General features: G+C 43.3%; 1 protein-coding gene across 4 annotated transcripts in view; it reads left to right on the top strand.

The window, feature by feature from the left end:
• Positions 1 to 22,579, top strand: part of COL14A1 (collagen type XIV alpha 1 chain) — a 175,469-nt gene extending 152,890 nt beyond the window's left edge. For 3 of the 4 annotated variants that reach the window (XM_073330233.1, XM_073330232.1, XM_073330231.1), the window contains exons 41-48: positions 1,668 to 1,721; positions 3,965 to 4,036; positions 5,879 to 5,914; positions 6,377 to 6,443; positions 7,482 to 7,670; positions 19,207 to 19,284; positions 20,158 to 20,313; positions 21,662 to 22,579. In XM_073330233.1, coding sequence (XP_073186334.1) covers positions 1,668 to 1,721; positions 3,965 to 4,036; positions 5,879 to 5,914; positions 6,377 to 6,443; positions 7,482 to 7,670; positions 19,207 to 19,284; positions 20,158 to 20,313; positions 21,662 to 21,981 — 972 coding nt within the window. In that variant the 3' untranslated portion in view covers positions 21,982 to 22,579. Of the gene's footprint in view, positions 1 to 1,667; positions 1,722 to 3,964; positions 4,037 to 5,878; positions 5,915 to 6,376; positions 6,444 to 7,481; positions 7,671 to 19,206; positions 19,285 to 20,157; positions 20,314 to 21,144 lie in introns of all 4 variants that reach the window. The other variant, XM_073330234.1, reaches the window with a different exon arrangement.

Genomic DNA, 22,579 nt, shown 5'->3' with positions numbered 1-22,579 from the left:
TAGTCTGGGCCGTTCCTAGGGGGGTATGGGGCTCGAGACAAATCAGCCTGCCCACTAGTCTCCTCACTGTCCGCCCAGCGCGCCCAGCCACCACTTGCCTCCTCACCCCGCCTGCCCTCCCACCACTCTCCTCCTCGCCCTTCCGCCCGCCTGCCGCTCGCCTCCTTACCCGCCTGCCCACAGCTCACATCCCTGCTAGTCTCATCACCACCCATCCAGTGCACCCGTCCATCCGCTGCTCTCCTCCTCGCCATCTGCATGCCCATCTGCCTCCTCACCTCCCTCCCTCTTGCCCTCCTGCCGCTTGCCTCCTCACCTGCCTGCCCGCTGCTCACCTCCCCGCTAGTCTCCTTGCTGTCCATCTGGTGCACACACACCGTGTCCACCCAACCGCCGCTCCTCGGCACCATCCGCCCGCCACCTGCCTCCTCACCCCGGCCCATCTGCCCTTTCGCCTCCTCACCTGAATATTGGGACAAATGGCATCCTGATCATACATCAGTCGGAATGTGGGACAAAGGACTAAATATTGGGACAGTCCTGATTTTATCAAAGCATGGGGCCCCCAAAGTGTGGGGCCTGGGGTGGTCGCCCCGATTTGCCCTACCCAAGGGACGGCTCTGCATCTAGTAGTTTGTCACCTAACCACTGCTAAAATCATCAGAATTTAAGGGGAGGAGGAAGGAGGGAAAGAAGAAAACCAGTATTATGTGATTTATTTTTTAAGGTTGCGCACAATATATTGTAACTTGTCAGGGTTGGGAGCCTTTTGGTGGACAAATATAAATGCTTTTAGAACTAGCAAACTTTTCCAAATATTGGTTCTGGATTAATGATCAGAACAATTGGTGGGGTTATGATTTAGAGTATGTTAATGGAAAAATGTGCTTCCTGATTAATATGCATAAGTATCCTTTACTCTTCTACATTTGTACACTTCCTGTCATGAGTAATTTGCTCTCTAGTATGGGGTAGTCTTTGGCTCTGGTTCAGGAAGGTTCTTAAGTGTGTAACTTCATTCATGAATATGCCCAATGAAGTCTCATTAAGCAGCTTCCTGAATCAGGGCCTCTGTGGTGTCCAATAAAGCTGTGCACTATTTCTGGGCAATGAAACTTTCCTTTCTGATAATGCCTTCATCATGAAGTCAATGGGCATAGTCACATGAGTAACAATGATCTGTGAAGAAGAGTTGGTAGGATTGGGATCCATCTCAGGTAATTTTAGTAAGAGTTTTCAGAGTGCTTAAAATTCACAAAAGAGCAATCTTCTCCTCCAACATTATAGGTGAAATTTGCCCTTTTGCAGAGCTTCAACACAAGACTTACGTACCACTTCATCCCACTTAAACATTGTTCTGAGGTCCTAAGTGGGACTTGAATGGTATGTAGGCTTCTGCTGGCCCTCTGGATGGGGTGAATTTTTTTCTTTTTCTTTCATAGAATCATAGAATACTGGGGTTGGAAGGGACTTCAGGAGGTTATCTAGTCCAACCCCCTGCTCAAAGCAGGACCAATCCTCAACTTTCTTTCTTTCTTCCTTTCTTAACAAAATCTTTTAATAACAAAATTAAAAGTAAGTTGCCTTCTAGAAGAAATTATCTGGACTTGGAAAGTATAACTCTTCTAAGAAGCTTGTTGATTAATTTCCATGTTCCTCTTCTCTAGGGTGCACCTGGCAAAGATGGACCCACAGGGCCCCAAGGTCCTCCTGGGCCAGTGGTAAGTACTGTCTGTGTGAGATTTATTACTGTATGAGTTGAGGTCTTTTCAGGATGTAGGTTGCTGTCTGTGCCAGCTGGGGCTAAATAGCCGATTGCACTGGAGATTAGAATTCAGATTAATCATGAGTTTGGCAGAGAGCTGACCGTGCTATGCCAGTTCTTTGGATTCTTACCTTGAGATACAATGACTCCCCCATGGTAAAGGGAGATTGAGTCACTCAATAAATAGGCTGCCATCTTGTGGTAAGTAAAGTAGCTGCGTTGTGTAAAGTGGACTAATAGCCCTTGGCATTGAGATGAGGCAGAGACTCTAGTCTTGCGGGAAGTTCCAATCTGGACTTGTTCTCTGACATGAGCCGCCAGAGTTCATTGCCCCAGGTCATGCAGCTGAAGCCCTGTAGAATGTATTCAAACATTTCACAAAATAATTAAGAGATCATCTAGAGGCCAGAGTCTGACCTCAGCTGGCTTCAGTGGGAGCAGTACACATTCATCTGAGGGCAGAATTTTGTTCCTTGTGTTATAAATCTGCCTCTGGCAGATACATTTTTTAGGAGTGATATATTTACTAGCAAGATTTGTAGTGGGGTTATAGAGAACCGTGGGCCAATTTGCCTGTGATGGTTTTAAATATTCTCTAATTGCCAGATTCTGCCAGTCTTACTTATGTTCTGTAGTAGGGCAGATGAAATCAGTGGGTAAGATACTACACATTATGAGCAAGCGTGGCAAAATCTGACCCTAAAGTTGTTGCTGTTAACACTGACTAGGATAGAAGATAACTTTGTGGAAGGAATACATGCACCTTAGACATTCACAATCTGTGGTTTGAATTCCTTATTTGAAGGCTTGTGACACTGAAAAATGTACAAGGGCTTTTATTTTATTACTTTATTAGAACTAGCCAGAATCAGGACACAAGACCATCTATTATTTACATGTTAGTGACAAGAAAATAAAATATTTAGAAAGTAAAAGTCCACCTGCAATCTCCTGAGTTTCCCCTTCCCCATTCCTTGGCTACTGCACTAATATCATTACTACTTTGGGGTCCTACAGGAGTGGGGGAAAAAACAGTTGAAATAATCCATGAGGACAGAGGCAATGAACCTAACCCATTTGGGAAATAAGATCTGAGGATTCATGTGGGTGCAAATCTTGCCCCCGAAGCTACAGTCACAGGAAGTTCCATGGTAGCAGAACAGCTGTGGTTACACCGTATATGGAGGGGTGAGATTGGGACTGGGTGGGCCTGGAGGAAGGCAAGGCCAAAGGATCCATTGCTGTGTAAACCCTTCAGTGATTCCAGAAAATCAAGCTGCAGTAACTTCCACATGGTTGTTCCATAACTACTCAGCAATCTGGGGAGGGGTGGATTCTTTCTTTTGTTCAGCCGCTCCCTAGTTACTCAGGCCAAGTGCTGGGTTAAAATTTGCCCTACAGCCCTGGACCCTCAGACTCACTGAAGTCCATGGGAGGTTTGTCTGATTAAGGATTGTAGGATTGGGCCTTTTACTCCTTTGTGAAATTATGTAGCTACACATTGAAAAAAGAATGTGTTACTAGCTGAATAATAGTGTTATTACCCTTTATGATATTTGCATAATTATAAATAAATAAATACTGCCCAGCACCTATTTCTTTACCTGTTTTGAGCTGACATTAACTAATGCATTACATTAATGAATATTCATCACTGTGCAAAGCTCATCTAGAACAGCTATAGTTTCATTCTTAATTCACCTTCTTGTGCCTATTGCATGGGGTCTCCAAATAGTGTATAGTTTTAAATATAGTCCATGTTTCAATTTTTTGAGGAATTGAAGTGTGAGGCAATCTGCTGGTAGTTTAATTCACAATTTCTTCAAATTTGTAAATTGACCTTTTCTCTGATTTTTAATAAGGATTATTAATTCAGAATTCATTTATATTTTAATGGTAATTTAAAAAAAGAAAACAATGACAATAAACATTTCATCTCTGGCTTCTATTATTATGGACATGAAAGTGGATCCATAGGACTTGATAAAGGACTAAATTTAGCAGCAATAATCTAATGTAGTGTACTATGCATAATGTGTAGTCTTCTCACTTTTCAAATGACCAATGCATCATTGTGGAACTGCTGTAGCTAGGATGCTGACCATATATTACAAAAATTGTGTTTAAGTATTTTTGTCAATAAGAACTCATTGATGTGGATGTCACAATTAACTCTTTACTCTTTCTTTTTCCATTTAGGGAATACCTGGTGCTCCTGGTGTTCCAGGTGTTATGGGAAACACTGGGCCACAAGGTGGTGTTGGACCTCCTGTAAGTAAGCTAACATAATCCTTATATATTAGCAGTCCTGTGCTATTCGGTGTCTAACCTTTGCTGTTATCCATTACAAAAGCTACACAGGACCCAGAATTGTGGTCCATTTGCTCATAAAGCACTCACGCTGATTGCAATTAATGACTAAACGAAACATCCCATTGTTGTTTTAATTTAGGTTTTCTTTAGTTTTGTTTTGCTTTTGGTCTGACTCAAAATGTTGTGTAGAAATATATACATGAAAGCATCAAGAAAAGACATTGTCCTTAAAGGTTAAAAGCATACAGGATGGGAATTCATATTCTGAATGTAGCCGTTTAATTTTCTTTCCATTTCAAACTACGTTAAAGAAAATAAAATGTTCCTGCTTTATTAGACTTAACACTTTCCACAAAGATGGCATTTTTTCAAAGTAGCCTGATTCTGATCTTATTTATACTGGTTTTCCACCAATGTAACACTGTTGACTTCAGTGAGTGTACTCCTGATTTACATGGGTGTAAATGACATCAGAATCAGACCCACTTTTAAACTGTAATTACAGGCTTCAACTACAGAAAATTTTGCCATTGATGTCAGTGAGAGCCCTTGGGCTCTTGATTCTGTTCAGGATCTAATGCTCAATTTTTCTACCATTTAAATGTCAATGACTTGTTTTATACATGAAAGAAAACATTTTAAGTAAAAAAAAAATCTATAAAATGAGGGTATAAATTCCACACTAGTGATAGTTTTGGAGTTTTTCATTTGGCCTTTTAGGTGTAGCTATTCACCTAAATATTTTGAATTCATAAATTATGAATTTAACATTTTAACATTTGTTTCCTTATGTAGCCTGCTTAAAATATTTTTATATATCATAATGGATGTTATAATCTCATGTTCTAGAAAGTATTTGAGTCTGACATTGTCCAGCTGCACGTCTGGCTTGATTTGTAGAATACTAAATAATTTTAGATTTTTTTCAAACATCCAGTCGGCTTTGGCGATTTATACTAACAGAAGCATTTGAAATATTTGGCTAAATGGGAATATAGTGACTGATGATAAAATATAAGCGAAGATAATACACTAACACTCTCTTCATCATACTCTACCAGTATAATAATGAAATGCCCAATTAAGAGATTTGGTGAGCTATAAAACTTACCTGGAACTGGAGCATTGACAATAATATAGGCACATGCTCCAGAAATTGGTCTAAATTTTCGTAAGTGCAGATATGCCTGAAGGTCATATGAGGCCAAACTCTGAGCGTGCCTGAAGTCTTACTGGAGAGGTCAAAAATGACAGAAAATCAGGGCTGCATCCACCAAAACCTACAGAATGGCCAGGTTCAAAAGCGGGTACATTTATGCAGCAGATTTCAGTCCGCACTGCTGTTGGCCCAAGCGCCATTTTAGAGACAACCGAGGCAACAGAATACAGTGTGAAGAGAAAGGTGAATTTGGCAGCAAGGGAACAGAAGCCCCCCTGAGTTTCCAGAATATCATCCTGGCTACACTAGCTCTGAGAAAGAGACAGCACTCACAGCCATTAGGCGGGATGAGTTTTCCCAGACTCAAGGGTCAGAAATGAGGAACAGTGGAGAGACAAAAGCTGGGAAAGGTAACCGCCTGCTACTCAGTCATGGAAAGAGAAATACCTGCTAGGTGTTGACAAGGAAAGAGCATATTTAAGAGAACGTTGCTGTCCGTTCGCCAGGGTTAAATAGGGTTCTAAAACTGAGTTGTTTACCTTCCTTCTTTTCACTGTAATACTCTAATATTTGGAGATTCAAACATACAGTACTTAGAACTAGAGAAAGGTAAGAATTAACTTTGTTTAATCTTTTAACAGGGTGCTCCTGGTGCAAAGGGGGAAAGGGGTGAGCGGGTAAGTACTCTGTAGCCATATTCAATAGCCACAAATACATTTCAATCTGACCTTCTGTCCCATAAACCCCCCACCGCAGTAATTTACATTCACTCTACTCATAGCTATGGTGAGTTTAGATCTAATCTGACAAACTTTTCTTCTTCACTGATCTCCGTCCCTCTCTCTAAATTTTAATAAAATTAAAAAAGAAAGTAACAATGTGCATGTATCAGTGAGCATATCCCATGATCTTCTTTTGTGGTTACCATCCCCAGCCTTTTGTTTGTTGTCTGAAAACAGGAGTTTCTCATTTCCAACTCTGTTATCAACATCCTGGGCAAGTCCCAGAGGTTCTCTGCCTCATTTTCCCCATCTGTAACATAGGGATCATAAAGACATACCTCCCACAGGCTCTCTGAGCACATTCAAGATAAAAGTGCTATAAGAGAAATGTGTGGCTATGATGGTGTTGTTATCCAGGGTGACATTCAGTCCCAGGCAATGGTGCGTGCGGTTGCTCATCAGGTGTGTGAACAGCTCATCCAAGGTAAGTAGATCAATATCTCTTATGTTCGAATTTTAGGTGGCTGTTTCTACAACCATAGAATAGATCTGTAGCTGGTACGAAAACAAAAAGCCACCAAACAATACCTACCCTCTACTGTTTCAGAGTAGCAGCCATGTTAGTCTGTATTTGCAAAAAGAAAAGAAGTACTTGTGGCACCTTAGAGACTAACACAAGTACTCCTTTTCTTTTTACCCTCTACAGTGTATTCCCTAGGCCACCGAACAATGCCTGCCCTCTAACAGTGTATTCCCTAGGCCACCGAAGAGTACCTCCCCTCTAACAATGTATTCCCTAGGCCACCGAACAATGCCTGACCTCTAACAGTGTATTCCCTAGGCCACTGAAGAGTACCTCCCCTCTAACAATGTATTCCCTAGGCCACCGAACAATGCCTGACCTCTAACAGTGTATTCCCTAGGCCACCGAAGAGTACCTCCCCTCTAACAGTGTATTCCCTAGGCCACTGAACAATGCCTGCCCTCTAACAGTGTATTCCCTAGGCCACCGAAGAATACCTCCCCTCTAACAGTGTATTCCCTAGGGCACAGTGCCTACCCTCTAACAGCCTGTACCCACGGCCACCAAACAGTACCTACCCTCTAAGGCCACTGAAGACTACATACTTTCTAACAGAGTATTTCCTAGACAACCAAACAATACCTATCCTCTAGCAGCGTATACTGTATACCACTGAACAGTATCTACTCTCTAATAATATATACCCTATGCCACCGAACAGTGCCTACCCTCTAACAGCATATACACTTGGCCACCAAAGAGTGCCTGCCCTCTATCAGTGTATATTCTAGGCTACCTAAGAGTAGCCTATACTTCTCCACCCACAAGTACACACTTTATCATCACCACAACTAGCATATATCACAGACCACATTCTTAACTTCTCCCTCTTAGGACGAGAGCCTTCCAGCACCCCTTTCACCAACCTACTCCCTTCAAACACCCCTGAGCCAGATTATCCACTTTGTCCTGAATTTGGTGGAATCTTTCCCCCCACAGGTCACATGGCCAGATATAATTCAATTCTGAACCAGATTCCAAGTCAGTCTGTCTCAGAACGAACCATCCCAGGACCTCCTGGCGAGCCAGGTCGACCAGGATCTCCTGGGTCACAGGGAGAACAAGGAGCACCAGGAAGACCTGGATTTCCAGGCAATCCTGGCCAGCCAGGAAGACCCGGAGAAAGAGGTAGGCTGAATACTTAAAATGTATGGTAATATATATCACCATGTTGCCATAATATCATTACTTTACTTACCTGATTTAATTTTAACATGTGAACATAGTTTTCTCTCTAGTTAAGAGCTGGTCCTAAGCTGCAATGTTTGGGTAACACTGAAAGCTATGGAAACTGCCAATCACCAAGTTAATGCAACCTTTTACAGAGTGTGATTGGGTAGAATCACATTTGGGATTGATACAACCGCTGCTAAGGATTGATGATCATATGAAGATGTACATGGTGCAAGAGGTTTGCCTTTTTGCAGAATTCTGGGGTTGTGGAAGTTTACAGCTCCAAATGTGTTTCATTTTGAAATCTGGTTTTTGCCCTCCACCCTGCAAATGAAGGCACTACTGTATAGTCAAAAGAATATCAGCTTCAAAACTGGTAGGTTAGTTCTGGGGAAAAGGTAGAATTTTCTTACTAAATTTGAAATGAATTAGACTAAAGGTTCCTAAATTATAATACCATAATGACACACATTGATCAGATGGGGAAGGAGTGTACTGTTTGAGACAGGAGGGCAGGATCAGGGTCAGATGGTGAAAAGGCGAGGATAATGAAAAAGGTGGGGCAAAACAACAAAAAATTAAATGAAATTTTGCAGTTAACCAGCCACTTGCCAAATTTCCCCTTCATCCTTTTACCTATATTTATATGATGTCCCTTTGCCCCCTCCTCAGTCTGTTTTGTCTAATTAAATAGCAAACTCTGTGGGGCCTGACTTTGTTCCAAACTGTGAGACATCTGGCATGCTTTGGTGTACTTTATAAATAATAACAGTAGCCTCAAAATGGCACTGTGAGACTAAATCAGTCAGTGACTGTGAAATGCTTTGAGATCCTCACAGGGAAGGCACTACTGAAGAGCCAAGAATCATTGTTCTTATAATTACAATTACCAATAAGTGGCATTTTAAAAAATTTGGTCCAATGGCTGTTCACATCCTGGAGCTTAATAGGTCACGTGTCCTGTTTGGTAGCCAGAAAACTAATATTATATTGTTCTGAGGAGAACACTTTTGAGTGACCTTTGAACTTGCCACCCTTCCTCCCCCACAAGTCTCTAAGCCCTCAAGGCCATAATTCGAATGACCCTACTGTAAGAGGAGATGAGATTTAGAGTGCAAGCTTGTCAGCGATGGATTTCTGTGCTCAAGATGAACGATAGACATTGTTCCAAGCTATCGGGAAAGAGGGAGGAGGGGACAAGAATGGAGGGAGATGGGAAGATGAAACAAACAGGGGACTGACTGAAACTGGATGAGTGAGAGAAAACCAATGTGGGCTGCAGGAGAGCTGCCTCCATAATGTAAATCTTTGCACCATTTAAACAGTTTCTTAGAGTATACAGAAATCGCACAGGGGTTAAGCCCATTTATATTAACAAAATGAAGGACAAATAATGCTATTGATTGTAAAAATTAATCTGCAAGAAACAGCACAGACAAGACAGCTAGTACAGAAATGATGGAGAACTTAGAAGTAATAGTTCATGATGACAAAATATTGCCCAAGAATGAGGCCCCCCCATTCATTATTGCTGTGGATGCAACAGCTGCTGCAGCAGAAGATACACTTTGGGAGGGAGCTTTTGTTAATTTGGATTTGGAAATAAAACAAGGCTCCATTAAGCATGCTGTCAACCACTGTTAGTCCTCATAGGCTTTTACTAGATATGATGAATGCCAATAGTTGATACTGTCTCAGTGTGCCCACTGGCTAAAACTAGACTGTTTTAAGGATTGGGATCAAATGATGAGCAACTGCAGATATGGTGTCCTTCTGAATGGGCAGTTCAGCAAAGCACACGCCCTCAAGGATGGTCTACCTCAAGGATCCGTGCTGGCTTCTTTACTGTTCAACATCTACATTAGGGACTTACCCAACACAATTTTGTGTAAGTTCATTTATGCTGATGACATTGCTCCTGCTGTATAAGGCAAAGCACTCTCCACCATCGGCAATGCCCTCTCCACTGACCTCAGGATAATGACAGAATATTTTCAGTACTGGAAGCTCCACCCCAACTCCTCCAAAACCTTGGTAGTAACTTTTCACCTAGACAACAAAGCTGCCAAGAACAACGTAATGTCATCTTTTTGTGGTCAATGGGTCTGAAATGAGCCCTTGGATGCAACCTCAGAAAGACGGTTGACTCTTAATCCCAATCTGGAAAAGATACATGAAAAGATAAAGGCAAGGTCTAGCCTTGTCTGAAAACTTGCAGGCACAATATAGGGTGCCGGTGCACCCACACTTCGAACAGTGACTATAGCACTGGTATACTCAGCCACTGAAGATTGTGCACCAGTCTGGGTGGGCAGCTCACATTCAAAATCTCTGGATGTGCATCTTAATTCCATGATGAGAATCATAACTAGAACATTAAAATCAACACCTGTTCAATGGTTGCCCACTCTTGCACATATACCCCTATCCAAAATCTGGAGAGACACAAGTACAGCTCATGAGTACAACGAAACTGTGGTCAACCTGAATTTACCAATTCATGAGGCCCTCCATAACCTTATGAAAACACATCTGAAATCTTGCACGCCTTTTGGGGATTGAGTTAAAGCTCTTAAAGTGTCCCCATTCAATCCTCATCCACGTTGGAGAGAAATCTGGGATAATGCTAATGTCCCAAACACACACTTGACTGCCAACCCCACAAAAGAACTTCCAGGCTTCAACCTGCCCTGGAATCAATGGTCCACATTGAACCATTTTAGAACATTGCATGGCAGATGCTGTCATCTCTCACACCTTCGGGAGATGATAGGCAAGGCACAGTGTGACTGTGAACACCAGTCAGAAACTGTAGGCCACATTTTAAATCAGTGCCCGCTTTGGTCATTCGCAGGTGGCATCTCAGACCTACATCAAGCATCTCCCAAAGCTGTCTCACTAATCTGGACATAGTCACCGGAATATCACTAATTGTCTCTCTCATGCAAGAAGAAGTACTGTCATGGGGAGAAACTACTGGATAGTAAAGGACTCTTTAATCTAACAGAGAAACAAGAACCAATGGCTGGAAGCTGAAGCCAGAAAAAATCAAACTAGAAATTAGTCACAAATTTCTAACAGTGAGGGTAACTAATCATTGGAACAAACTACCACTGGAAGTGGTGGATTTGCAATCTCTTGATATTTTTAGATTAGGTTGGGTTGCTTTTCTGGAAAATATGCTGTAGTCAAACACAAGTTATTGGGCTCAATATAGGGGCAACTGTGTGAAATTTAATGGCCTGTGCTACACAAGTTGTCATACCTGATGATCTAATTGCCCTGTTAAACTCTATGAATGTTTGGATCTAGGAATTCCACCCCCAACAGAAAATTCTGGAGAAATCTTCACAAGATGGCATTTCCCCCTCTTTTGCTCCCTCTTATGAGTTTTACAATTGGAGGAGGCTGTCTTAGCCTTAGCTTTTACTCAGGAAGGAATTTAGATCACAAGCAACCTGAAGTAGATTAATTTTCCTATGCTCTGCTGTGCTGTTTTGGGTGTTTGCCATGCAGATGACTTCAGTGAGAGTTTGCCTGAGTAAAGACTAAATAAAATCCAAGTGAAGACCTCAGAGTTTAGCCCACAGTGTACATAGTTTCTCAGTTTGAATAGTCATGTTTCAAATTTGCCATTGCTTATTGATATATTTTCACCTGGTGTATATGTGTATGTGAAGGAATAATAATTCAGTGTGGGAAGAGTTGTGGTTTGAAACCTCTTGTGGCAGTTGCTTTCTGAAGCACCATATTATTGCTGGCTTAGTGTAAGCTTAAAATGGGGCTTATACTAAATAACCACATAGATTCCAGATGTTTACTGCAGGCAAGTCTTTTACAGTTTTCATGAACAAAGCAATGCACTCGTGCAGACTTTGCCTGCTGCATGTGCCAGCATTTGCTTCCAGAACAAACACGTACTACTATTGTTTGCAGTGAGGCAAGGTGGGTGAAGTAATATCTTTCATTGCCCCGGCTTCTGTTGGTGAAAGAGACAACCTTTTGAGCTACACAGAGCTCTTCTTCAGATCCCGGAAAGGTACTCAGAGTGTCACGCTAAATACAAGGTGGAACAGATTGTTTAGGCTCTGTCTCCACTTGCAGAGTTTTTGCGCTGTCAGTTTCACCAGTGATAGGGAACTGGTAAAAGAAAAGTGCTGGTTTGTGTTCTCACTTACTTCCACAGGCGTCAGATCATGTTCACATTTGCAGGACTTCCATCGCTGATGAGAGCAGGGCACTGAGGGCAGCTATCCCACAGTGCAGCTCTCTCCATTTTGAGGAGAGGTCTTGTGGGGGGGAGGGTGATCGTGGGGCATCCTGCGTCCCTGCACAGCTTCCTCTCCCCAAACACTGATCAGCTCCAGTAGCTCAGCATTGCCTCAAGCAGGGGATCCTTTGCTCCATGGAGCAGCCATTGTCACCTGGCCAGATGATAAGTGAGCACTTGCCAAGAAAACAGGAAGGGGAGTTTCAGAGTTCCTGGGGCTTTACAGGGAGAGGGGCAGACTCTGTTTACCTGGTGTCAGAGCAGCAGAGTTGCTAAAAGCTGTGTAAACAGGAAGAACATGTCTTCACTTGCACATCACCGCAGAAGTATCACTGGTAAGAACTGAATGCCTCTCGTGGAGGTGGTGTTCTTTTTGTGGTGAAATTCTGAGTTTCACCCCAAAAAGTCATTGGCAAGTGTAGACACTTCCACAGTTTTTGCACAGAAAAGGACTTTTTGCGCTTTACATGGCAAGTGTAGACATGACCTTAGCATAAGTGATTAACATGTTTTCTAATAGACCATCCAAGCTGAAGTGGCCCGTTAACACCTCTGCAATCATAGGACAAAAAAAGGGGAGTTAGTGGGTTACAGACTGTTATAATAAGCCATAAATCCAGTGTCTTTTATTGAGATATAGTGTTATAATGTCTAGCAAAGTTATGAATTTAAGCTTCCATGCTTGTCTTTTGAAAGTGTTGTACAGGTTTCCTTTGAGGATGAGGATTGAAAGGTCAGATATGGTGATCCACAGGAGATAGGGTGTTTTTGTCTTTTATCATTTTTCTGTTTGTTCACTTGGGACTGTAGTGATTGTCTGGTTTCACTCACATAATTGTTATTGGGGCATTTAATGCACTGGATGTGATACATCACATGTTGTGATAGGCATGTGTAGGGTTCATGGATCTTGAAAGGGCCCAGGGATCTTGGGGAGGGGGGGTATTGATCATCATAGCCGTGGAGGAATGTCTGCAGGTTTTGCATCTGTTATTATGGCAGGATCTGGCGAGACTTGGAGTTGGTGAGCCCAGGGAGGAGCTTGCTGTGGGGAGCTTGCTTCTAATGATGAGCTTTGAGAGGCTGGGAGGTTGTTTGAAGGCCAGAAGTGGGGGTTCAGGAAATATTTCTTTCAGGATGTGGTCCCCATCAAGTATGGGTTGTAATTGTTTGATGACACCCTGTATGGGTTCCAGTTTGGGGTGGTAGGTGATAACTAAGCCCTGGTCTACACTAGGTGGGGGTTTCAATCTAAGTTACGCAACTTCAGCTATGTGAATAACGTAGCTGAAGTCGAGTACTTAGACCTACTCACCGTAGTGTCTTCACTACAGTGCGTCGACTGCTGCTGCTCCCCCGTTGACTCTGCCTGCACCTCTCGCGGTGGTGGAGTACAGAAATCGACGGGAGAGCGCTCGGGGGTCGATTTATCCCATCTAGACTAGACGCAATAAATCGATCCCCGCTGGATCAATCGCTGCTCGCCGTTAGTGGGTGAGGTTGGAGCAGGGGTGGGCAAACTTTTTGGGCTGAGGGCTGCATCTGGGTGGGGAAATTGTATGCAGGGCTGGGGCAGGGGGTTGGGGTGTGGAAGGGAATGTGAGGTGTGTGGGGGGGTGTGGTGTGCAGGAATGGGCTCAGGGCAAGGGATTGGGGCAGAGGAGGTGTGCGGGGTGTATGAGGGGGCTCAGGGAAGGGGGTTGGGGTGCAGGAGGGGTGCAGCATGCAGGAGGGGGCTCATGGCAGGGGTGCAGGAGGGGTGCAAGGTGCAGCAGGGGGCTTAGGGCAGGGAGTTGGGGGGCGGGGTCCAGGAGGGGTTCGGGCTCTGGCCTGGCGCCGCTTACCTAAAGCGGCTCTGGGGTGGCAGTGGCATGCACTGGGGCCAGGGCAGGCTCCTTGCCTGCCTGCCTGCCTGCCCTGGCACCATGCCGCGCCACTCCGGGAAGCAGCTGAAACCACGTCCCTGGGAGCTGCAAGGTGCGGTGCCTGGAGGCAAGGGCAACGCACGGAGCCCTCTGCCTGCCCCCACGCCCCGGGGCCTCAGGGACTTGGTGCCGGCTGCTTCTGAGAGCGGCACGGGACCTGTGGCTCCACAGGGGGCAATCCCACTGGCCGGATCCAAAGCCCTGAGGGGCCGGATCCAGCCCGCGGGCCATAGTTTGCCCACCCCTGGGTTGGAGGGTTGGTTTTTTTTTTCTGTATTGAAGCTGGTTTTCTTGAGGTATTTGTGTGGCCCATTCCATGATGCAATCTACTTCTCTAGTGGGGAGTCCTTGTTTGATAAAGGTACTTTTAAGTGTGTTAAGGCAGTGGTTCCCAACCAGGGGTCCGGAGCCCTGTAGGGGACTGGGGGCAGGTTTCAGGGGATCTGCTAAGCATGGCCAGCATTAGATTCGCTATGGCCCAGCACAGAAAGTCAATGTCCCGCTGTGCAGGCCTGCAGTCTGGGGCCCTAAGCCCCACCACCCAGGGCAAAAGCCGAAGCCTGAGCAACTTAGCTTTGCGGTGTCCACTGTGGGGAGGACCCCGGGTAATTGTCCTGCTTGCTACCTCTTAACACTGGCCCTGGCTTTTATATGCAGAAAAACAGGTGTTGTGGCACAAGTGGGCCATGGAGTTTTTATAGTAGTTAAGGTATGTATCCTGTATTTTTTCCTTGGAGCATATTCTGTGGTATCTGAGTGCCTGGCTGTAGATAACAGATTTCTTGGTGTGTTTGGGGTTGTTACTGGATCTGTAAAGGTAAACGTGGTGATCTGTGGGTTTCTTGTGCATAGTTGTCTGGAGGGTTCTATTGTTGAAGTCAATTGTGGTGTCCAGGAAGTTGATGCTGGTGCAGGAGCGTTCTAGACAGAGTTTGATAGCTGGGTGGTGGTTCTTGAAGTTGAGATGGAAATCTGAGGGATTTTAGGTCATCAGTCCAGAGAATAAAAATATCGTTGATATATCATTGGTTTCATGGTGTGTTCGTCCAGAAATTCTTCCTCAGTGTGGCCCATGATGAGGTTGGCATACTAGGGAAGCATCCAAGTACCTATGGCTGTTCTCATGTTTGGACAAAGTGTTTGTTGTTGAATGTGAAAATTATGACTGCAGAGTTAATGAGCCACTTCACCGTGAATGATCTCTGAGAAAGTATGTTAACTACCTCTGCTAAACAGTCTGTTCCACCTTGTATTTACCTGTGACACTTTCCCGGACCTGAAGAAGAGCTCTGTGTAATCTTGAAAGCTTGTCTCTCTTACCAATGGAAGTTGGTCCAATAAAAGATATTGACTCACTCACCTTGTCTCTCTCATGTACTACCGTGGCACTTTCAATGCATTTGCCTTGCTGTAGTACCCACAACAAAGCTAACAGAGTGCAATGGAGGGTTTAGTCCCCTTTTTTTGCAGCTACCATGGCACATCAACTGTCTCAGTAATACCTAGAAAATATTTTGCATTTGGAATCCAGAGCTAAAATTTGGCACAAGGAATTCATTTTTAAAAGCAGGAGGAATTCATCCCCTGATCACGTAAGTATTGTTTAGCATGCTTCTGAGGCAGGCTCCCACAGGAATTAACATGTGGGTTGTATCAATCTGGGACTACTTCCCACATATACCATACAATAAAACCATTCACACAAGGTGTCTCATAGCATTTCACAAAGAAATTGAAGGTTACATAGTAAGCAAATGCTAGATTTCAAAGAGAAGTCTTCAGCTCAGATGTATGAAAGGGATAGAACTTCAGGAGCCCTGAGACCAGCAGGCAAAATATTGCTTTGCAAAGAAGTGCAGAAGAAAGAACACTGGGGTAAAATTTTCAAAAGTGCCTGAGTGACTTAGGAGCTTAAGTCCCATTGCCTTGCAGTAGGATTGGGGATTCTAGGACCTAAGTTACTCTAAGAATGGGACTTAGGCACTTTTGAAAATTTTACCCTGGCCATTTGTGACTTTAAACAATGGGATAAATGCTAACGCCTGTTCTAAGGAGCTTAGTAAGCTGAGGGAAAAATATCAAATAAGCAAAACAGAACCCAGCTGTTGGTCATGATAAGAGCAAGACTTCAAAGATGAACATGACATCATCCTGGAAGCCAGTGTGAGGACTCTGGAGTAGGAGTTGCATGCTAAGTGGTCAGAATCCTGGCTGTTGAGTTGCTATGATAGTTTGCAGATACATTTTGGCAGGCAATTCAGGAAATGAAGAATTACAGTAATCAAGTCTAGCTGTTATAGAGGCGTGAATTCCAATCTCCAGGTCAGGGCTGCAGGGATTGGGGTGTACTCTGGTAATATTTCTCAAATGATAAAAGGAACATTTGGTAACACGTTTAACACGTTCTGACACAGGCCTTAGTCTAATGTTACCCCCAGATGTAGAAGAAACGGCACTGCATTACAGCCATCAAGTGGCGAGGCGGCCACAGGCACTGAATTTAATTGCTGCGCACAGCTAAAAAGAAGCATTTCATTTTTAATGGTAGTGAGTTTTTAAAAGATTTTGACTTCCATAAATTCATGGGTGAGACATAAAGACTTAAATCTGCAAAGGGATTTAGGCACATAATCCAAAATTTCAAACTAATCCCTGCTCAGCTGGTGCCTTACATTCCCTAGGTGCGTACATTTCTGCTGGTAAAATCCCTAAGGTGCCCAAATTTCTACTGCTGGGCACATGCACAGCTACCTTGGTCCTGATGCCCGAGTGCCTAAGCCCCAGGGGGATCCTCAAACTAGGCAGTGTCCCACCTATCAAGCATAAGGCCTTGCACAAAATGATGGTATGGGTAGTGGAAAGTTTCAACAGGAGAGATTGAGAGAGACCTTTCCCAGGGTACTCCTATAGCCCAGTGTCTTGGGTTCCAATCTCTGAGATGAGACTTGGGTTCAAATCTCTGCCCCACATCTGGTAGAGGGGGGATTTGAACTTGTGTGTGAGTGCTCCAACCACTGGGCTAACAGTTGTAAGGGGGGGGGGGGCTGCTGGATCCTCATTTATTATTTATTTTATAGAAAGGATTTTGGTGCCTAACTCCATGAGAAGCGTGTGACACTATCTCGGGGTGCTCAGGACTGAAAGACACCCTGTTACTAACCTGCCTGAGAGAGAGACTCGTTTGTGAATAACTAGTTGTGAGGTCCCTGACACCACCAGTCTGTTAGCCACCAAAACAACATCCTCAGATCTCTGCCAGCCCCTCCTTTGCCTTGCAGATAAATAAGAGGTGCGCCCCAAACCCTGACCCCCTCTGAAAGCATCCCCCTGTAGTATCCAGCCCCTGTCACTGGACACACTAATTTACCAGATTCCCTGTTCCCAAGGGAATAACCATAGCTTAATTGGTACAACTCAGGATTAGCTCTTTTAAAACACAACACGACAAAGATATATTTATAGTGAAACAACCATATGTTGTCAAAGATTAAGATTTAAGAGCTACCGAGTAAGGTTAGGTTTCAGAGTAGCAGCCGTGTTAGTCTGTATCCGCAAAAAGAAAAGGAGGACTTGTGGCACCTTAGAGACTAACAAATTTATTTGAGCATAAGCTCACGAAAGCTTATGCTCAAATAAATTTGTTAGTCTCTAAGGTGCCACAAGTCCTCCCTTTCTTTTTGCAAGTAAGGATAATAGAAACAAAAATAATGACATATAAAACAAGAGGTATAACATGCTTCTTAGAGTCTACAATTCATTTTCTTTAAACAGTCTAAAATTCTTGTCTGACATAGTTTCTCAGTAGGGTGACCACCCAAGCTAATTTTAAGGGATGCTCCTTGACCATTTTAAACATTAAATGGCAGTTTATGGTAATTGCATTGTATACTCGAGGGGAGTAAAAACATACACTTGAGAGCAAAATACATGATATGTGAAGGGAAATGGTGTTTCCTTAAAATGTCCCTTAAAGTAAAGCACTGTCCCTTATTTTTCATGTGCTTTCCCCTATTTCCTTCCAGTAAAGGTGGTCACCCTATCTCGCCCCTAAAGCTTTCTTGCTGTGTTTCCAACCAGGACAGGTTGGGAATCCCATTTTCATTAATGTAATCACACTGCCCAATTACATCCTCAAGTGCAGGATAACAGGGTGCTGTCCCTGTCCCCCAGGTATAGCCCAATATATCTTTGAAGGCAGCGCACCCCCGAGCCCAGAGAAAGCTCTTTTCCCCCTGCTAGTCTCCTCCTGTTACATCTCACCACCTTCCATCTGACTTCAGCTCAGAAGGGTGATTGTGAATGAGCCAATACTCAATTTATATTTCAACAGACAGACCATTTCAGCTGGTCTGGCAGGAAACCAGTTTTTCATTAGGAATAATACCTTGATACAAACAGTCAGGGCATTCTGTCAGTGCATAGCTATAACTTTTTTAAACCGCAGGCTACTGAGCTAGTTGGACCATTATTTGGACCTAGTATGGCGGTTCTTAGGGTATTTTCTTATGTTGGGATAGCTACTTTATAGCAAGTGTATGAAAGGATGCTCTAGGTGTAGTTCAGGAGATATTAATGTAGGGCTTTTTCTAGCCTACTTGCTATGTGGTCTCCTGTGACATAGATCAGATACTGAGTTGATGTTTTCAGGGCAGTTCAGCCATGTTGGAAAGGGTGGGCGTGGAGGTACCTAACTCACCTGCTGTGGCAGGAGGGACATCAGAGCTGCATGGAACTGGCGACCTCAGACTGGGCCTTATTACCTGTTCTTGGGACCAGATTCTGTGCCTTCTTTCCATTGCTCTTAAAGGGGCTGCAGTGGCCCTCTGAGGATTCCTGCCAGTGCAAGGGTGGTATAGGACCAGCACAGGCCCTGCTTTAGGGGCAGGGAGTTGGTGAAGCACAAAATGGCCTGGCTGTTCTGGGCTGCAGCGCACTACAGAGACAGCTGTGGCTAGCTGGGGCTTGCTCTTAATTTATTCCAGAGGCTGCATTGGAGCAGACTGGAAGTAGCGAGGCGCAAAGCCACCTTTGCTGGCCCCCTGCTGCACCTTCTCTGCTGATCCTCCGGGGCAGTGTGGCCTATGCTTCCTCTCTTTCTACCCTGCTGGTGCCATACTGGCAGCAGGCCTAGGAAAGTTGTGACCCCCCTTTGGTAGACTGTCTGTAGCAGGAAGGAGAGCTAGGATCCCCCACTTTCAATACCAAACACCAGTCTGTGGAAAGATGACTGAGACAAGCAGCCAGTTTATAAAGACCCATGTTAAAGCTGTTGTTCTGATTCTTAATATTTCAATAGGTTTACCAGGCGAGAAAGGAGAAAGAGGCAACCCAGGTGTTGGAACACAAGGGCCCAGAGGCCCACCAGGGCCTGCAGGTAAAGTTATCGTTCTCCAGAGCTCTTAGGGTTAACACACAGCTGTAACCCATCCTAGTATTTGCAGGCCAGTTGAGATTCTCAGGGGTCTGTCTAGCACCTTGCAGGCTTAGGCAGCAGGACCCTTAGTGTCCCAAATCTACGTTGGGCACCTCAGTGTCACAATGCTTGTGTCATGACATCACAACCCAGCATAACATGATGACACTGTGTCAGTCACACACATATTCTCCCTTTGCCTACAATAAACCACTTGTCCAAAGGACATGTGCTTTTGTGGAATAAGGGATTGATGACCAGGAGTGGCTATATTTGGTTTCTTATTGAAACATTTATGACTGCTGGAAAGGTTTATACTTAGTTCACGATAAAATATACAGGGTGAAATCCTGGCCCAATAGACATCAATGGAAAAAACAGATTTGACTTCAGTAGAGCCAGGATTTCCCCCACTGAATATATTGCTAGAAAGGCAGAGTATTCCAGGTGTGACTAACCTCCCCGAATAGTTACCTGACACTTGGTGCAATCTGCTGAGCCTTGACTGCAAAAGATTTGCTTATCAGAAGTATTATAATAAACTTTCAGGATAAAAAAACTCTCTGTGGTAGGGATGACTTAGCAGTATCCAGAGAGGATGTGAGGCTTAGCAGCAGTAGGGTAATCACCCAAAACTCTTCCCAGTTTGCTGGGGGAGTTTTAAGGAGTTCCCAGGAATCCCTTCCTCTTTAGTTAAGCTGTCTTCCTGGGTATTTACAGCACTCTCGGAGCCATGGTATCCTAGCAGGTGCTTCCAGTGCTGCCAGGATGTTCTAAAGGCAGTGCTTTTACTGAGGATGATAGTTATTTGTTTCATGCATGTACTTTATGCAGGACCTTCTGGTGAAAGTCGAACTGGCAGCCCAGGGCCACCAGGATCTCCAGGCCAACGAGGCCCAGCTGGTCATACAGGTGTTCCTGGTCCACAGGGTCCTTCTGGCCCACCTGGTTACTGTGATCCTTCTTCTTGTGCTGGGTATGATGTGGGAGGTGAGTACATTTCTTCAGTGTAAATAGTCTTTATCCAGCCTTTAGGAGTCAGCTTTGTAGAAGGGGTGGGATGAGAAGGAAGTGTAGTGCCTTTACCAACAGCCAAAGTAAGATGGAGGCCTTTGATAAAACCTTGCATTAAAATGTGATACCCCTTGAAAAGCTATGGGTCTATTTCTGTTCTAATTTATGGATTTACACTAAGAGAAGAGTGTAACAGAGTAAGAAACAAGAAAATTCACATCAAATCCAGAAGGCCTATACCATGAATGAAGCGTATCAGTATTGTCATGTGTGTGTTTGTGGCACTGTCCGATTGTATGCATCCACTACCTGTCAACTGAATGTTTTATTTGTTGAGTCTCCATTTTCTAATGTTTGTGACAGTGGAGTCTTGTAGTCTTTGAAACATATTACCCAATTTCCTCATTCATGTGCTTCTATATAGCATGAAAGCATGAACTCTACTAAACAAAAACTACTGTAACCTGAAAGAAGGACGCACGTGCTCATCAATAACCAATGAAACAATCCAGAAAACAGGATCTTTTCTAAAATCCCTCCTGTAAAATTTAGGGATCCTGTATTGTAATATTTTCCATTATAATATATAGAGGCAATGGAAGGAAATTAACAGGAATTATGACACAGTCATGATACTGGACTTTAATTTTAATTTTCTGTTTTAGTAAGCTATTAGTCACTACAAATGTAATACATGAGACAGCTTAGTTTGTATGTTTTACTAATCTGTATGTTTTTGTTGTTCGTCTCTTCCCATCCTTTTCTCCTCTCTACCCCCACCCTCTATTGTTCATTTCCTATTTTAAGGCCCAATCCCTTACAATGGCTTCCACTCCAGAAGGTGAAAGGTTCATTCTGGTTGCATTTTTCCTTTCATTTGGCTGAAGGTCAGAAATGATACTGAGCTGCCCTATACTTTACATCAACAATATTGACCGCCACTAACAGACTTGGTGTTACTGCTGTATATGCACTTAGCTTCCTTGTCCTGTTAAAATTAAAATTTGCCTGACCTTTTCTGTCCATTAATGATAGATTCTAGGACATAATTGGAATCTGATAAAGCAGACAAATTGCTTTAATATATAATAAGCACAATGGTGTAATTTTTGGTGATGATTTCCAACTAACTTGGCTGTCGAGTGGTAGGTTTGTTTCCAATCTCTCCTGCTTATTGTGTTAAATGTTTTCAGTTTCTTTTTGTGAATTAAATGTATTGTATTTAAAGAGATGAAATATTCAAATTTCCTAATTATTACTTTAATTTTCTGCTCCCCTCCTTTTGTGCTAACCATATAAATACTCTCGCTGGTGGTGGGTCAAGGTGGATACGGTGATGCAACTGATCAAGACATCCCCGTAGTGCAATTGCCACATAACTCCTACCAAATCTATGACCCAGAGGAACTTTATGATGGTGAGCAACAGCAGTATATAGTTCCTGGGTCCTACCCCCAACCAGCCCAATATCCCCAGTCCTCCTATCCAGAACCTCATCTTGCTCAACCAGAGTTTACTCCTGTTCAGGAAGAGATGGAAGCCATTGAAGTGAGATCTCCTGGAATTAGTCGTTTCAGAAGGCAAATATCAAAAAGAAGTGTGAACACTCTAATACGTAAGAGGGCAATTAAAAAAAACACTTAAGGAACTGTTAAAAGGGAAAATTTATGTGCATATATATTTAGGCTTGTGTCCAGTTGCCTAAATTATCATCATGGAAAATGGTTACAGGCTCATATGTTAAAGGGAAAAAAATTGTACACAGCCACCTCAAAAGAACAAATAATGGTAATAATGTTGCATGCCAGAAACTATTAGTATTTTAGTGGGTTGGTGCTAGAAGATTAAAAGCTCATTTATAGACCTTTGAGACTCTTGTGTACTGTTTGACACATTATTCAAACTGTATCTAAAAAAAAAAAGGCATCACAATAGCTGGTTTAATTAAGACAATTCAGAAAAGTTAATTCAGTAGTATTTTGCTGTCCATGTTTCTCCATATGATTTGTTCCATTAATATTTTGATAAATTGTTTTCTTAACAGAGTAACCTTACTTAATTCACCACTGAAGACACTGCATATTCACTAGGTTTCCTTATACCTGGCTGTTACATCCCTTCACAAAGAAGTCTTATGTTAATGGAATTTTTTTCACAGTATTCAAAATACACAAAGTTATATGGGAACATGCTGATAATTTATTGTGAACCTATTTCAATTGTTTTGTATGCAAATAAAAGT

Source organism: Lepidochelys kempii, chromosome 2, assembly GCF_965140265.1.
Source record: "Lepidochelys kempii isolate rLepKem1 chromosome 2, rLepKem1.hap2, whole genome shotgun sequence".
NCBI classification, from domain to species: domain Eukaryota; kingdom Metazoa; phylum Chordata; order Testudines; family Cheloniidae; genus Lepidochelys; species Lepidochelys kempii.
Note: the sequence above shows the minus strand (reverse complement) of the source record. Positions and strands in the feature narration are given on the sequence as shown.